Source organism: Gossypium arboreum, chromosome 13 (genome assembly GCF_025698485.1).
Source record: "Gossypium arboreum isolate Shixiya-1 chromosome 13, ASM2569848v2, whole genome shotgun sequence".
Lineage (NCBI taxonomy): Eukaryota > Viridiplantae > Streptophyta > Magnoliopsida > Malvales > Malvaceae > Gossypium > Gossypium arboreum.
This window is the reverse complement of record NC_069082.1, coordinates 123,040,651-123,058,511: the sequence shown is the minus strand read 5'-3', so window position 1 is coordinate 123,058,511 and position 17,861 is coordinate 123,040,651. Positions and strand designations below refer to the sequence as shown.

Here is a 17,861-nt window from a genome sequence, read left to right as displayed (position 1 = left end):
TTAATAAGGCCTACTACCCAGATTTCCTTAAGAGGCCAAATTTAAGAATTTTGTGGGCCGAACCCTGGACTTTTCCCCACACTATAAGCCCTTCGTTACTTATTTAATTACCAATAATAATAATTTTATAAATATATCTAATAATAAAATTTCAAATAATACAATAAATAAAATTTTCATAAAAATTTTTCAAACATACATGCAGATAATATTTTTCTAATAATAATTTTATCTCATAATACTAATTAAAATTTTGTAAAAATTTAAAATATCCGTAATAATAAATATAGTAAAAATTTTCTAGTAGTAATTCAATTTTTTTTTCTTAAACGGTAATATTTAAAACTTCCTAATTATTCAGGTTTCCTTCTATCCGAATCCGAGACTCAAAGCCCAACTCTTCTAGGCCCCAAAAATCGGGGTGTTACAGTAAACATAGTTTAATAATTAACAAAATCATTAACTAACATTAACCTTGTCAACCACAACCATTTAATTGGTGAGTTTTATATATACAAATCATTTAATCATCTCATTTGTACAATATCATTCAATATCAAGTTATAGTGTAATACTGGAAATCATGAAAACATATACAAGTGATCAACAATGCATTATAACCAAATATCAAGTACATATCAAAGTCATGTCATTTAACCATTGAAATTCAGCTTGATGAACATATATGGATACGCGGTTATCCACCCAAAACATGCCAAAATACTCAACCGAGCCGATCCAACCAAGAACACGCTTGGGCACTAAGTGCCTATCCCATAGGTTAACATCCCTCCATAAACACGTTTAGGCACCAAGTGTTAAGCCTATAGGCTTTACATCCACCCCTAGAAACACACGAGAATCATTGTAAATATAACTCGGTAATTCGCAACAAATGTTGGACTCTAGTATATTCAGTGTACAATAACAAGTCATGAATCATCATCTCGTCACAAGTCAAATTCGGTACAGCACACAAAATAATCAATTGGCATGCAAACTATATCCTATCCTATGTTCATCTAGGCTTAATACATGTAATCGCATAACAATTTACATTTCAATCCATTTTTTCACCAGTTCAATTGTAGCATCTCAGTTTATAACTAATGTCATCAATTTATAGAATTTCAACTATAAAATTACAAAAATACACACAAAAAAAACCGCATAAACTTACCAGGGTTAAATAGCAAAGATGACAATATCATGGACTAATAAATAATTTTCTCTTTTCCACAATTATCTACCGGTTCTTGATCTATACAGTAATTTTTATTTCGATTATTAGCCCAAAATACTTTATAAGATCCATTTGATGCATATGACTTCTTATTGATATTTTTCACAATTTCCCTAAACCTTTTCATTTTATTCAATTTAGTCCCTAAAATCGAAACAAGTTTATTTTCATAATTACTCCCTAACCCATAGTGCTAAATTCTTAAAAATCCCTATACACCCCTTAAATTCTAAAATTTTACAAGAAAATGAAGCAAATTTCAATATTTAATCATTTCAGTCCTTAAACTCAAAACTATGAAAACCACTTTACAAATTAATCCAAATTCATCATCAAGCTCCAAACTAAACCATTAACAACTAAAAAGCTTCAAGAATATCAATGGAAAATTTTCAAATCTTTGATAGTATTTCAAAATAGTCCCTAGGCTAGATAGATTAAGCTGTAACAATTTTAAAAACATAAAATTTACAAGAAACAGGCTTGAACAACATACCATGCATAAGAAATGAAGCTTGGCCGATTGTTCTAAGGTTTCAACCATGGAGTTTTGGTTGAAAATAAAAAGAAATTTAAGAAGATGACGTAGGATCCTTTTTTGTTTTATTATTATAATACTTAAACCTTATTTTAATTAAGCCTTTTAATTATAAAAACACAATTAACAAGCACATGATCGACCACTAAGTTTAAAAATGGCTTTACTGCCACCAAAATCCATCTAATTATACTTTCATATAAATTTAGCACTTAAAAATTAATAGTGACATACTTTTAAAGTTTTTACGATTTAGTCATTTTTCTTTAATTAACTATCCAAACATAAAAAATTTTGGACCAAATTTTAATATGGCACTAATGACCAATATTAATTATTTAATATTTATGAATTCACATGTTAGAATTGTGGCTCCGAAACCACTGTTTTTGATGCCACTAGAAACCGAGCTATTACAGTTCACCTCGCATATCATGAACCCATCATAATTTAGTTTCACCTAATCTTTATTTGGTGGTGTCCATAATTGATTAGCCATGGACTGTGACCTTCGTACCGCATTCATAAATTTAGTTGTGCGCACATGTCTCGCCTACAAAATGGCCTGTGTAGCCACATCCTTGCTACTAAAACTCTGTGTTCTGAACACCAATAAGTTCCAGTGTTTCCATATACTCCAACACATGATCTCATACAAAGTAACCCAATTCAAATTAATAATTTGAATATTAAAAACATTAGATAGATTTATGTGTAACCAATCCTGCAATGATAGGGAAAAAATAAATGTCGCTTGTTGAGAGGTAAGAAAACATTCGAAACTTCCAAATCAATTCTACGTTTGGGCAGTCACAAAGGAGATGGATCAGGCTCTCGTTGCAAGCACCACAAGGGGTGGAACTTGCATACTCCGTCAAACCTTTCTCTACCCGTTCCTTACTAGTAATGAGACGTTGACGTCCCACCAACCAAAGGAAATTCCTAACATATTGTGGACCTAGAAATTTCAAAATTATAGTTCAAAGATGTTCGGTTGGTGCCAAGAATTTCTATCCCAAAAAAGCATATGCAGAAGGCATGGAAAACTAGCCCGACTTAGTATGCTTTTTTACACAGACATCTTTCTTTACATTTCTCAAAAGTGGCCGAACCGCCGCAATACAAAGTAAAATATCATTACTAAGTAATGATGCAAACTCTCCCCACCGCCAACGTCTCTTTGCATCAGCCATGTCAGAAACCAAGACTGCCAGATTTAAAGATACATGCTCCAAACAATAATTATTTAGCGATTCCAGCCCCGGGCCCAGGTATCAAACCAAAATCAAACCCTCCTCCCATTATTGATCGACCAACAAATTGAATTTAGTAAATGCCGTCAGACTTTAGCAATGCATTTCCAAACAAATGAGCTACTTGATCTCTTAATGAACGTAGGCCTCCCCTCCCCCATTCAATATTTAATTCTCATTACTTGCACCAGTATGGCATGTTGATTCGAAAAAAAATTATATCCAATTTCAAAAGGAAAGCTTTGTTCTGAAGACTCAAATCATGTATTTCCAACCTACCCTACTCATTCTTTTTTACTTTTAACTAATTTTTCTTTTAGGCTTCGTTGTTTCACGTAAAAAACTTTTACGAAAAATATTTTCACCATTTTTCGATGTTTGTTTCATGTAAAATAGTATGGTCAACATAAAAAGTTTTCCAGTCAACGTAAAATTACCCCATTATTCTCTTATCCAAATTTTTTTTGGTAATATGTTTTTCAAATTTATAAGGCTTTGTTTACCAAAATGTCTTTGGACATTTTGCAATCAACCTTCGCTACGGATTAACATAAAACATATAGCACTATCAATAATCAACCAATTCACATTCAATTAGCAATTTATACAAAATTTATAATCTATTCAATTTAGTCCTTAAAATCGAGACTAACATATTCAATTTAAAGCTTCAAATTGGATTCTGATTTCACTATTATACATTAGGGACCTCCCATTTATTGTTTTTATAGTCATTTTTACATTTTATTCAGTTTATTCCTTAATGTACTAAACTATCAATTAAGCTTTATAATTTAATCCTTCTCACATCTAAGCTTAAAATCTATCAATTTAACACCTAAAACTTCAAGAATTCAATAATGAAAACTTTCTAAAATATTAACAGCTTTACAAATTGGTACATGAGTTAGCTAAATCAAGTTCCCATGACCTCAAATCTATAAAAATTCAAGAAAACAACCAATGACTACTTGAATTTCGAAGTTAAAAGCTTGGAGCCTTAAGAATGGCATATCCCTAATTGTCTTCATGTTTTACGATTTTACCATAGATTTGAGCCCCTTTACTTTACTAATTGAATAATAATAAATTAGCTTTTATTTAATTTTTGTTCTACTTTTTTGAAGCTAATTTATTATTATTCAAACAAATGTTTTAGTTATAATGTGGTGTACTACTAATTATGCACTCGGGTAATATTATTAATTTAATGTTATATAGTACTAATTATGGTTTGGAAGCAAATTTAGTATTTTTAATCTTTGTTTTTTGTGTCTTTATAATACAATCAGAATCATTTATTCGCTTTGATTGTTTTCAATTTATGTATGTTGGTATTCTAGCTTAATAATTAAGTAATATTATATATTTAATTTGATATATTTATATATTATATTATGTCTATTAATATATGCAATAACAATGTAAAATATAATTTTATAGATATAAAATAAACTCAATTAAACAATGAAAATATAAGAAAATCTTAAATGTATATTTGTTTAATTGAAAACAACTTTTATGAAATATTTTCAAGAAATCGACAAATAATGAAAAATATTTTACACAAATTTGTCCAAATACTAGAAAATATTAGTTTTTCTAGAAAAATAAGTCATTTTCCTAAAGCCATTTTCAATTGAAACAAACGGAACCTTAATTTTATAGGTGATTTAAATCCTAAAAGTTTAGTTAATTTATAGTTGTCCCACAAATTTTGAATTAAATGATGTTATTAATAATAAAAATAGAAATAGAAATTAAAAATATCATTAACAATAAAATATTTATATTGAGAATTTAAAATAAACTAAATAAAATAACAATTGAAAATGATTTTTATGGTTTTATATATTATAAGTCAATCAATTTAAATTTATAATAATTTATAATATTTTCTTAAAAAATTCTAATAATTATAAATTTTATAATAAATTTAAGCCGATTATATAAGTTATTTAACTTTAATGTAATTTTATTTTAAAATTAAAAAAAACTTTATACATCATTCCTCAAACCTAAAACATATAAATAACTTAAATATAAAATTATCTCACTCAATATGATGTGTATTAAATTTAAACTTAAATTATTAAATATGAAATAATTATTATTTGAAAAAAATAGAAAAGCCGAAATAATTAAAATAAAATTGGCTCGAAATTAAAATAATTCAAATTTAAAATTTACTTAAATAATTAAAAATAACTTGAATTTCAAAACTGGAATTAACCAAACTTAAATTAACCATATTTAAAACAGCCCAAGTGACTGTTCTAATTACATCAAAATTATATAAATTTAACTTCTATTAGATTGTTAGTATTTTCTTCAAATAAAATTACAAATCAAAAAAGATTTTTTTTCCCCGAAATTTCCTTGAAAAATTCCCGACCCACTCTCTTCACATCCCCCGCCAAACAAGCCTCTCGCCACCACTCTGTCCCAGCCTCGTCTTCTCTCCCTCCCATTTTGCCCCCGTCCCTCCGCCTCCTCCGCCGCCTCCAGTCTCCTTCTTCTCTTGCCTTCAAGTTTCCGGCAACCTAGCTAAAGACCAGAAAATTAAACAAGGTAATTTTCGAAACCCTAAACTTAACTTGAAGATTGATTTCAACTCCGAGTTATCCGATTTTGTGGTATGGCTCGGTTTGTGTTCTCTGGTCTCTGCCTCTGCCTCTGCATCACTCTGCTATATTTGATTTTTTTTTTGTTTTCGATCCTACTCCTCGTTACTCTGTCTCATCATATTCTCTCCCTGTTTACTTCGGTGAGAAGAACTTTTTTTGAAAGGTATCGATTTAGCGACGCCGCTATTTCCCGTTTCTCTGCTATTGGTGGCCGTGATCCGCCGCTATTGACGTGAAATTTGTTCACACCGGTATTGAGGTTTTTAGCTGTGTGGGACGGCGAAATAGCGGCCGGGAGACCGTTTGCTAACAAATGTATGCTGGGTGCTGTCCTAAGATTGGCTCTTTCCGAGGATAATTGATTCTATTTGGTCCTTTGTGAGGATGGATTTAATGCTCATGCTCAGAGCCTTGAACTCTCAATTAAACTTGCAATTTTGCCTTTTATTCCTTAAACAACATTATATGACCTAATCTCATTTTTGTGCCCACAGCAGGGTCGGTCAATGATAAAATGAGCCGACCAACAACCCGTAGTAAAAATAAAAGACACAGACAGGTGGAGAATGATGATACAACTACTGAAATATTAAGGTACTAGCTATTTTTTATTTAAGACTCAGTAATATTTTACTTGTTCTTTTTCCTCACGGGGGGTGCTTGGGAAGCTGCTAAGCTTTATATTGGTGTTCTTTTTGAATCTTTCTTCCCCTTGTGCAGGAAAATTCACCTGACAGGTGAAATAACTGATGATGATGTAAATCAGCTGTACATGATCACAAAACCGGTTTGTCAAGGCTGTCGTGTGAATACTAAGGACAACCCGAATTGTTTTTGTGGGTTGATTCCACCTCCTAATGGCAGTCGGAAAGCTGGCTTATGGCAGAAAATGTCGGATATTATTCAAGCTCTTGGTCCAGATCCATGTAAAGATCTCCGTGCTTCTGCTTACTCACCTGCAGGTCTTACGAACCTGGGTGCAACATGCTATGCTAACAGCATTTTACAGTGCTTGTACATGAACAAATCATTTCGACAAGGTGTTTTCTCTGTTGAACCTGATGTTTTGAACCGACATCCTGTCTTAGATCAACTTGCACGACTTTTTGCGCAGTTGCATGCTAGTAAAATGGCTTTCATTGACTCTGCCCCTTTTATAAAAACACTCGAGTTAGATAATGGAGTTCAACAGGATAGCCATGAATTTCTGACCTTACTTTTTTCTTTGCTTGAGCGTTGTCTAAGTGATTCTCAAGTTTCCAAAGCAAGGACAATTGTTCAAGATCTCTTTCGAGGAAGTGTATCTCATGTTACAACGTAAGATCAATCTCATCAGTGCTAGTTTGCAAATTATGATTTTCTATTTTGCATTTGGCATTATTGCTATATTTATTCTTTTACTTGGTTTGATATGTTTTGGAGACTTATAAGATGGTCATATATGATTCAAACCTTGATGCCTGCCTCTAATATAACTAAATAACGAATTGTGATTGACTTTTAAGAAAAAAGAACTAATTAACCTAAAAGGGAGGAAAACTGAGAGGTAAAGAAAACCCACTCTTCAATATCAAGGGAAAAATTTTAGTGCACTCTGGAAGCTTTCAAGAGATATCATTGTGCCATTTAATACTACCACTTGCTTACATTTGTTCAGAAGTGGATTATTCCTCCACGAATGCTCTTTTCTTGTTGCCTTATTTCAAATAATTCCTTCAATGTCAGCTTGCTTTTAGTCTAGGTTTCTGTCATGCTTGAGCTAGCATTAGGCATCTACTAGTACAAACCTCCAGTATTATAGCAGCTGCCTCATGTAAACATTTCAATCATCTACTAGTTGCAACCACTTTTCATTGTGAGGTTATTTGTTAGTGTCTTGGTAGTTTTGCTGTAGCAATTTGTAGAAGAATGTATTTTATTTTAGATTTATGTATTATCCTTCATGCATAGGTGCTCAAGATGTGGCAAAGATTCTGAAGCTTCTTCAAAGATGGAAGATTTTTATGAGCTTGAGTTAAATGTCAAGGGCCTCAAAACTCTTGAGGAGAGTTTAACTGATTACCTGAGTGTGGAAGAGTTACATGGCGATAACCAATATTTTTGTGAGTCATGTAACATAAGAGTTGATGCCTCTCGCAGTATCAAGTTGCGGACACTCCCTGATGTGCTTAATTTTCAGCTGAAGCGCTATGATTTCCTTCAAAAGGTAATTGATGGTGTATTGGGTATCATTTTGCTTTTTGCTTTAATATCTTACAGTTAATAGATTAGCAGATCCTTTTTCCTTTCTATTATAACCTTTGATGTGATGCATAAGTAATTCATTTGTGTTGTTTGTGGAAGAAGCTCTTGTCAAAAGCATGCTTCATCAAACAGTCATAACACTTTTAATATTTTCTGTGCTTCAATGTGTCAGTAGACTACTTCAAAGAAGAAGATTACTTCTGTGTTCTCTTTTCCTGGAAAGCTAGATATGCAGGGGAGGTTGTCAAAGCCTTCTCAAGTGGAATTAATATACGACTTGTCGGCAGTTCTTATTCACAAAGGAACTGCTGCAAACAGTGGCCACTATATAGCTCATATTAAGGATGAGAATACAGGGCAGTGGTGGGAGTTTGATGACGAACATGTCTCAAACTTGGGTCATCATCCATTTGGAGAAGGCTCTTCAACTTCCAATACTAAATCTAATCGATCAGATGCAGTTGTTCATTCGTCTTGCACAGGAGGGGATGGCACTGCCAATGGAAATCATTTGGATTCCATTCAGCTGCAACATGAAGAATCTAGTGTTGGGAGTCATATAGAGATGTTTTCATCTACTGATGCCTACATGCTGATGTACAATCTTAGTTCTAAGAAGAATGGTGCCAGCACCATGGAAATAGAAGGGGATGCAGTTTTCTTACATGATGGAATTTCACTTCCATCTCATCTTTGTGAGGAGATAACAAACTTGAATTCATCATATGTTGATGCTTGTGAACAATACAAATTGAAGAAGAAAAGAGAACTAGATCACATAACAGAAAGGAGACAGGAAGTGAGATCAGTGCTATCTGACGCTCCTGTTCATTCAGTTGAAGAACCATTCTATTGGATTTCCACAGACTGGCTTCGCCAATGGGCTGATAATATTTCTCCACCGTAAGTATAAGGCTACATTTTATTTGAATTCTTCCTTTTTTATTTGCTTATGCATGTACGGTTGTTAAATAATTGACCTCTTAAGGTGTGGACTTCTGCATGTTTGTAATCTTGCTTAAGCTTGTATTTTTTTTTTCTTTTCCAAATTTAGTTCCCTTTATGGATTTTTTAAATTTTCCATGGCAACTGTTGCGAGGTTTACTCTTAGAGCTGATGGTTTGATGTCCTGCAGAGTTTTAGATAATACATCTATCCAATGTTCCCATGGAAAAATACCACTTTCCAAAGCTGGCTCTGTGAAGCGATTGTCATCTGGAGCCTGGACGAAGTGCTCTAAGGTAGCTTCATTTTAATCATATGACTTTTATTGCTTGAACTCTGTCCATTGTTATTTACTTTTCACGTTTAATTACACTTAGATACCTTTCTTGTCTGTCTTTTTTTAATCTTTAGCGCTTGGTTAAATTTTAATGAAATGGATGACTTTTATTGCTGCATGAGTGTACTTGCTTTTCTAGTTTTGAATTCTGTTCTGCATATTTGCTTTTTTGTCAAAATGTAAAAATGATTATTGTTATGTTAATGTTTTTGTACATATGTAATATTTTGCTTTTCCATTTTGATATCTTATTTTCCCCTATTGTGTGATGTCAATTACCTCTGGGTTCATTTTGATGATGCTTGTGCAAACCAGTACAACGGGGGCCCAACATTTGCCAAAGGTGATCACTGCCTGGACTGCCTTATTGATGTGGCACATACAGTTGTATGTGCCGACAGCTATAGGGATCGAAGAAAATTGATGAAAGAGATTGCAGACGATGTACTTTTAGCCAAGTGCAAAGATGGAGCCTACTATGTATCAAAGGCATGGTATGACTACAGCAGTTTCTATTTTATTTCTGCTTTAAATAGTCTCAATAATTTGATTACCTTTCCTTGCTGCGGTAGATTGTTATGTGTAATGGTCCTTTTCTTCTTCTAATAACTGTTGTAGGAAACACATACCTTCTAGCCTTTTGGTTTCACTGCTCTGTGTTGCTATGTTCTGAGTTTATAGTGACACTGAACATTTTCTACTTGTAGGTTACAGCAGTGGGTGAAAAGAAAAAACCTTGATGCACCTTGTGAAGCTGATGCTGGACCAACAATGTCAATTAGGTGCCCTCATGGGCACCTGATGCCAGAGCAAGCTGCTGGTGCTAAGCGATTGCTGGTTCCTGAGAAGCTATGGCTCTTCTTTTATGAGGATGCAATTACAGTAAAACCTGATGATTCTTCAGGTTGTTCAACTTTTCCTTCCGACTCTGAAGAGTGTCCTGAGTGCAGCAATACACTTTCAGAAGTTGCATGCTTGGAGGATTCTAGAAGGTAATCTGAACTAAGTTCTCATTCATATTTTGTTGCTATCTGTCAATATGCGTTCATGGTTGATTGACTTTGATTGTTCATGCTACAGAGAAATGAAGCTTAAACAGCGTCAAAACCATGAAAAATTAGCCATGGGCAAGAGTATCCCGCTGTCTTCAAATTGCAAGTACTACTTGCTGCCTTCTTCTTGGCTTTCAAAATGGAGGAGCTACGTCACTGCAAGCAGCAAACATACTTCATCCATGGAACCTGAAATTCTTGACGGCGTTATTAATTTGCTTAAATGTGAAAAGGTCACTTGCAACTTTTCTAATAGTTCTTTTTATATAGTCTAGTGCCATTGCGGATGATTATTTTCCCTACCTAGGATTGGTGCTTGTTTACCATTGCAGTTTGAGGTTCTTCAAACCCCATTAAAATTTATCCAACCCTGAATATATTGGGATTATTCCCTACCTATGATTGATGCTTGTTGGTTTGGTTTGGTGGGGAAGTGACCAGCCTTTTTCTATGTGCATTTTGGTGCTTTCTGTCATTTGGTAATGATGTTTTTCGGCAGCAGTTAAAGAATTTAGAAATAATGAACTTATGAATGGGCCAACAACCACCTTATGGTTGAAATTGACTTTCATACTTACAGTGAGGAATATGCTGTCGGAAGTAAAATTTTATCTGTAGATTATCGGGGCCTATATTGCTTTCAGTTTGTGATCTTTTTCCTTTCTTTTCCAATTATTATTATTCACGAGGAAATTGGTTCTAATAGCCTTCTACCTTTCTTTTCTCCAGCATTCACGCCTTCTGGAGAGGCCACCTAAAGTGGCCTACAAACGTGGGTCCTTTTTCCAGAAGAGTTCTACTGTAAGTATATGAGTGTTTATACATATTCATTTTGTTGAATATGCAGATGGTGATACCTACTAGTGCTGTTTTTTATTTTTGAACTTTTTGGCAATATCCAAATCGTTTCTTCATCTAGAATATTAGTTCAAAATTTAAAGTCTCATCTTTGGATTTTAGACAGATAGGTTGACCATTATCACTGAGAACGATTGGAAATGCTTTTGTGAAGAATGGGGTGGTACTGAGGAGAATGGCATATCTGCTATAATTGAGCTTTGTAGCTCTAATGATTTGGCTGAATGCTGTGGGGGCATGCGAATGTGTGAGCAGCCGCTTGATCTTCAAAATGAAGTAAATAATGAGAATGAGTCAAGGCAACCAGTGATTAGGACCTGTGCAGAGGTAATATTGTAATTTTATTCCTGTTACGTGTTTTGAAAATTTCTTCCTGTTATGTGATCTATGTAATGGAGCTTATTTTGATTTAGGATTTATGAACGTTGGCTTCTTTTTTGTGAGTTAAAACTTGATGATAATTTAGCTAATATTATAGTTGTCACAAAAGAAAAGGAAACTTTTGTGCTCTTATCTAGGTGGTTATAAGTATTGGTTGTTGGTGTTGTTAACTTTCCATAATGAAATGTGATGTGCACGTCCTGAGGTATGCAGGATTGATTTTCCTTTTTTGCATGGAAAGAAGATGAGAATTTGAAGAACTAGAAAAACAATTGGAAGAAGATAGAGAATGCTGTATATTTTTTAATTATTTATTTTTCTTCAAATAAACAGTTGTGTTTTATGCATTCAATTCAAGCAGAGGTAATTGGAAATATGATTAGTGGAAGAAGAAAATATACGCTATTTGATCTATCCAATTCTAAAAGGTTCCTCATAATTTTAAGGGCAAGAATGCTTTATTGTTCATAGGTTTTCAAACATTCTGAGACATCTAAGAAGTTATGAAACTTGAACAATGTAATACTGGCTAGAGTGGGATTGTAACATTCTGCCGTGGTTGTTAGGAGATCTGAGGGCTTGCCAACCTCATTTAAATGAATGTAAGTATTGCTTTCAGAATTTACTTTGTAGGATTGCCTCACTTGTTCATAGGAAATTGTTGCATATGTTAGACGCACATGTGAAGAAGGCAAGTATGACATGCTGGTCCTGGTTGGCCAGGGAATTTCATAGAAAGGAATGTGGTACATAGTGCTTAAAGTGTTTTTTTTTTTTTAAAAATAATTTTTACTTGCATCGAATCTGGGAAATGATTTATGTTAAAATTTTTGCCCAAAACATGGTTGGACTTTTTTCCAGCAGTACTCTTGTATTTGAAAGTTTGGTCTACTTATGTTGATATTTTCCAGGTATGTGAGGAGTGCATTGGAGAAAGAGAAAGCTGCGAGTTGATGCAAAAGCTTAACTATGCTGATGAAGATATTTATGTTTATCTTGTACGTGGAAAAGAAGCTCCAAAGTCAATCTTACAAGCATCTGAGTCCTCTGAGCCTGATCGACGAACCTCCAAGCGTTCTCGGAGGACAAACAATGGAAATTTAGTAAATTTAAGAGTTTCTGCAACTACCTCAATATATCAGTTGAAAATGATGATATGGGAATCACTTGGGGTACGCATTGTTGAGTTTGTGGAATTTTACAATATATTTGTTTCCTTGGAAATTTTGTGCTTGTTTTATGTGCTTTTTCTTAACTAAGTAGGTATCTTTACATTGCAAAACTATAACATATATACCCCTTTCTCTGTCTAGAACTTGTGTTCTCATGTTTCAGACTACTTTAACTGCACTGGCAATCTTGTCTCTGCCTACATGCCATTTTTTTCCCTACAAATTCCTTGCTTAATGCATTACCATTTTGCGGACCTTAACCTTTTGTTGTCATATTGTTTTTGAGTTTAATAAAATCTTAATTATTAATATTATATGAACCATTTATATTGTTGCACTGATTTTAACAGTCTTGTCACTTTCTCAACAATATTTTATTTACTTATATGATATCAGTAGGTTAAGTTGCAAAGCACCGTTACTTTCCTGAAATTGCTCAATCGTTCCGTTTTAGCTTCGTGGAATTATTTTTGGAGAATAGCTTCATGGAATTTAAAATCACTTATGTGGATCACTTTTGATCAAACATGTGAAAATAAAGTTTCTGCTGGAGTTGGTTATATATGATTTGGCTGGACATTGCCCGCTAATTTGGGGTTAATATCAACCTTTGATTGAAAGTGTGGCAGTAGACAATTTCTTAATATTATTTAATTTTACAAGGTTTGCTTGATTGTCTACTTGGAATTGAGATATTGCTATCTTCAATTTATTTCCTTTAGATGCATTTGTAATTAGCATTTGTTGTCACTATAGGAAATCTGTTTTCTTTCAGTAGCAGCCTCATTGACAATCACTATATGTAGGTTGTTAAGGAAAACCAAATACTGCACAAAGGATCCCGAGTAATTGATCAGGAAACTGCTACTCTTGCTGACATGAATATATTTCCTGGAGATAGGCTTTGGGTGAAAGATTCTGAAATCCATGAAGATAGAGATATCGCTGGTAACATTTCTTTTTTCTTTTTCCTTTCCTAACTAATCCACTGAATATAATTACAGTATTTCATTGGTTGTGGATATATTAGTAATTTTAACTTCACATGCCTTTTTGAATAAAGAAGTATGGTGTTATTATATGTACTCACTGATAATTTCCCTGAATGAGTTTTGTTGTCATGAGTCAAATGAGACCAACTTATGAATGGAAAAATACATAAAACAAAACCATAAAATAAGTAACATATTTTCATAAGGTTATATTAATATTTAAATTTTTTTTTAAAATGAGCTTTAATTATTATCTATTAACCCACTTTTTTTTTACCTTTTCTAAATAACTATACAAGAAATTATTTCAGTTATTTCTACTGCGTTATTTCGGTTATTTCTACTGCGTTTTTCTCCTTTCTAAGAGTTCACTTTCTTTTATATATACATTTTGCTCAAAAAGCTATATCGTTAATTTCATTCTAAGCTGTATCACCCAAGCATTTCAATAATGAAATTGCCATCGTTTGCTGATCCCTTTGTGATGCACAGATGAGCTTTCTGACCAGAAAATGAATGTTGAAAATATTGAAGAAGGATTTCGGGGAACACTATTGACAGCAAATATTTCATCTCAAGTTGTTTAGATGAAGTGTTATGTTTTTTGCCTACAAGATCTAAATTTTTGTAGATATTGATGGTGGAAGAAGGAATCGTGGAATGTTTTGATTTGCATGTTAGTAGGTAAGTTGCTATTTCTATTTATATTTTTTATATGCATCTCTTCTAGCCTCCTCATCATTTTGATGCAATACTTAAAGCCTATCGAAAAGCTCTAGTGCAATCCCATGGCATGTGCAGGATGAAGCTTCTATGATTGCTTATACGGACATGAATATATATGTTTGAGCATGCATGATGACATCAGCAGTGATTAGTCTTTTGTATATCCAAGAATACTATTCATTTGGTGTCTGCGTTTGTTTGGCTGTTTTATCCTAGTTTTGGTTTAACTTTGCAACTTGTCTGTCCCTGGTTTGGTCATTGGTGCAAGAAATCAGTGATTGGTAAAAACGTTGTATTTGTGCTAGCAGATAGTAGGAAATGTTGCTGCTCGGAGGAATTATATTACGTGATGTGATGTCTCATCCCCAGCCCAGTTTTGTGCCTTGTAATCCAGAAAACCTTAGGACCTAGACAACCATGGCAGTGTGGTGACCGCGGAAACAGTGATAGAAGAAAGCAAGAAAGTTGGAACCTTTATTATTATATAAATTAAGTAGAGATGGATATATATGAATTGTGAGTTTGATTGGAGCAATATTTCCTTTGCGTGAACTGGATTGGACTGGAGTGAGATGCAAGGTTATGGATGGTTTTAAGTGGTGATGGTGGTAGACTTGCATATTTTGCTTGTACAAATATGAGTTCACTGTAATATGCTATGAATTGAAGGTATCAACATTCATATGATGGATGGATGATTATTGCTTATTAGTAAATCTGTTGTGTTTGGGTTCAAAAAACTGGTTTCCGTTCTTCAAAAGAAAAAAATTATTGGTTTCAACATCAGTGTGATGGATGGATGGATGCCTATTCTATGGTACAGTTACTTGGTAAATATTCCGATGGAAATTTTATCCTGCCATTACATCAGCTTGTTTCTGTTTTCTCAAAGTTTTTTAAACCGGGTCGATGATCGAATTGATCATATCATTGGTTTGTTGATTCAATTGGTCTGAGTAAAAAATTTTAAAAAAATAAAACTCAATTTTATCAGTTTGTACTGGTTGTCGATTTAATTTGTTCAAAGTCACTTTTGTTATTACATTTTTATAACCCTTAGATGATTGAAAAAAATTATGGACAAATTATTTAGTTTAAGTTTATGATTATAGATTAAGAGGAATGATCGTCTATATTTATGGTGTGTTGCTAGAGTGAAGAAGATATATGTAGTTAAGAAGTGTAGCAGCAAATTAAAAGTGAAATTAAAAGTGTAGCAGCAATTTACTTCATTTACTTTTTGGAGAAATATAAAAAAATAAAACAGATGAACCAGAATCATAATGAAGACTTGTTAAAAGGAAGTAACTTCGACTATGTATGTATATGTTAAGCAAATTGGATGTAGAATGAAGATAAAAACACCATAGTAGTCCTAGGCATCGGTTCATTTGCTTTAATTTGTCTCATCCTTATGAATACTATCTTCTGTAGGTCCTGAAAGCTGTCTGCTATAGAGATTCGCAGTCGCCTTGTATAAATGTCTTCTGAGCTAAGAGATCATCAACTTCTGACAGGAAGGATGTTGGAGCCCCATATTGAGATTAATTATGGAGGTTAAATCTGAGCCTCGGATGAGGGGGAATATAGATACTCGGAAAGGGAGGCTGCCCCAAGATTGGAACGAAGGAAAGACTGGTGCATCAGGCAACCCCTCCACCTTGAATTTATAACTTGCATGATCGATTGCATCTTGTGACGCATCAAGATCCGATAGGCGAGGGAACAAGGCATGCCTACCAACAGATCATCAAAAGGAATAATATAAGCTGTCAATCAAAGCAGCAAAGAGTTGATTTCAAAGGACTAAAGTAGTAAACCAAAGAAGCAAAAGTTGCTTCCAGTACTGCAAAACCATGGTTTAAAATTGAATGCTAGTACTGGATGGTGTCTTCTTGAGAAATAAGGCTCCACAAATTTCATCACACATTGTGGAGTTCGGTTACACAATAAAAACATCAAATCACTAATCAATTATTGAACCTCAAAAGCAAAGGAAGCAAAACCTTGCAACACTTCAATGTTTATTAGAAATATGCACACCTTAGGAGATCAAAATAATGAATCTAAAATCCTTGGAAGAGCAAAATGTCACTTGAGTTCCATTATTCAATTTACAAGAAGAAGAAGAAGAACAAAAAAAGTTATCAGAGAACAGATAATAACTATCAAAGTTTCAGCTTAATTGAAATTATTCTTCAAGCCATTAGAATGTTCAGAATCCCATGATAGAAAATATTAATGGTTGCTAGTAAAAGTACATACCTACACCAATGACCACTCTTGCTTTAAAGGACTAAAAACTAAGTCCGACCCAACAAATGAATGAGCATAAAGTTATTATTATCTTCTTCCATCAAGCTTGGCCTGCAAGTAGGACCGATAAGAACAGTTTTTTAAAACCCCTCGATGCCGACTATTCTGTTTTTTTCCCTTGTTTATAAATTGAAAATACAACCTGGAATCTAGAAATCCAGGAACAAAGAATCAACATTTTATTCATCAGTACTATTACTAAAAGTAGTAGCATTGATAATTAGACAAAATGAGAATAAGGAGGAATGTTGTTGACAGCCTGTAAGTGAAACTCAGGAAGAGAATCCAGTTCCCCAAGAGAAGGCCGCCAAGACCTGATTTAGGTGAGCCTACTACCATTCACACGTAAGATATAGCTTTTGGATGTGAATGGCTAACTAGCCACCAGGAATAAGAAATAACAGAAGCAATGTATACTTGGTTGAACTTGAGGGTCATTTGAAAGGTAATCACCAAAATAACAGAAACCTGGACTCATTTTTGTCCTACCACCTCTTTGTCCTTAAGCTCTTGTTTCTTTCCGCTTCCATATATAAAACGGGTCGGTGAAGGAGAAAAAGGCAGAGGGCGGAGAGTTTCGTAGGGTTTCCTTGTGTTTCTACTACCTTTGTATGTAATTATGATGTGTGAATAATTAGGTTCTCTGTAATAATGGGCCTTACATAAAAAGCCTAATGAAGATCTCCAACAAGTCTCACTGAACTTCTGTAGGTCACCAAAACCCAAAATGGACACTTACTCCTAGTATTTACTAGAGGTGTGTCTAGTTGAGAAAAAAAGAAATTAAAAAACAACAAATTCGAAAGGCAAAAAACTAAAGGAAGTAGAAAAAAAATGAAGAAATGAAAAAAATGTACTTTTTTTTATTTTTTCAATTTAAAAGAAATAATTTTTATACATTCAACAAGAAAAATGATTACCCCCATTTTTTGTCTTCACTTTTTACTTTTTACATTTCTGCTCCCTCCTTAGATAAGGTGGAGCTCAAACTAAATCTGAATTATATTTTTTTGAACTCAATCTGATTTGAAGATAAAAAAAAAAATGAAATGAACAAAATCCAAACTTAAAATAATTCAAGATCGAAAAGATAAAATTAAAAATTCATATTTGTTAAAACTTGAGCCCAAAATTTAAATCCTTAAAACTCAAACCCAAATTATATATGTTATACCTT

General features: G+C 33.4%; 1 protein-coding gene and 1 long non-coding RNA gene across 6 annotated transcripts; one reads left to right on the top strand and one right to left on the bottom strand.

Moving 5' to 3' along the window:
- The first annotated feature begins 5,299 nt into the window (after window positions 1-5,299).
- LOC108463840 (ubiquitin carboxyl-terminal hydrolase 26) lies at window positions 5,300-16,350 on the top strand. Of its 5 annotated transcripts, none has more exons than XM_053023762.1 (15): window positions 5,300-5,605; window positions 6,156-6,255; window positions 6,382-6,978; window positions 7,612-7,867; window positions 8,081-8,808; window positions 9,041-9,146; window positions 9,503-9,681; window positions 9,895-10,179; window positions 10,268-10,472; window positions 10,969-11,040; window positions 11,200-11,424; window positions 12,390-12,650; window positions 13,457-13,598; window positions 14,135-14,326; window positions 15,803-16,350. In XM_053023762.1, exons 2-14 carry the CDS (start codon window positions 6,176-6,178, stop codon window positions 14,227-14,229), a joined length of 3,231 nt encoding a protein of 1,076 aa, XP_052879722.1. In that variant the 5' UTR covers window positions 5,300-5,605; window positions 6,156-6,175; the 3' UTR covers window positions 14,230-14,326; window positions 15,803-16,350. The 5 variants fall into 5 exon arrangements, with proteins under 5 accessions (XP_052879722.1, XP_052879721.1, XP_017619276.1 ...); XM_053023761.1 differs by lacking the exon at window positions 15,803-16,350 and adding an exon at window positions 14,677-15,108 and having other exon boundaries at window positions 6,159-6,255; XM_017763787.2 differs by lacking the exon at window positions 15,803-16,350 and adding an exon at window positions 14,677-15,108.
- Window positions 15,660-17,387, bottom strand: LOC108463841 (uncharacterized). The gene is made up of 2 exons (XR_001868174.2): window positions 16,634-17,387; window positions 15,660-16,104 (listed from the first exon to the last, which is right to left on the bottom strand). It is a non-coding gene; the product is annotated as an uncharacterized LOC108463841 (long non-coding RNA).
- Window positions 17,388-17,861: the final 474 nt, after the last annotated feature.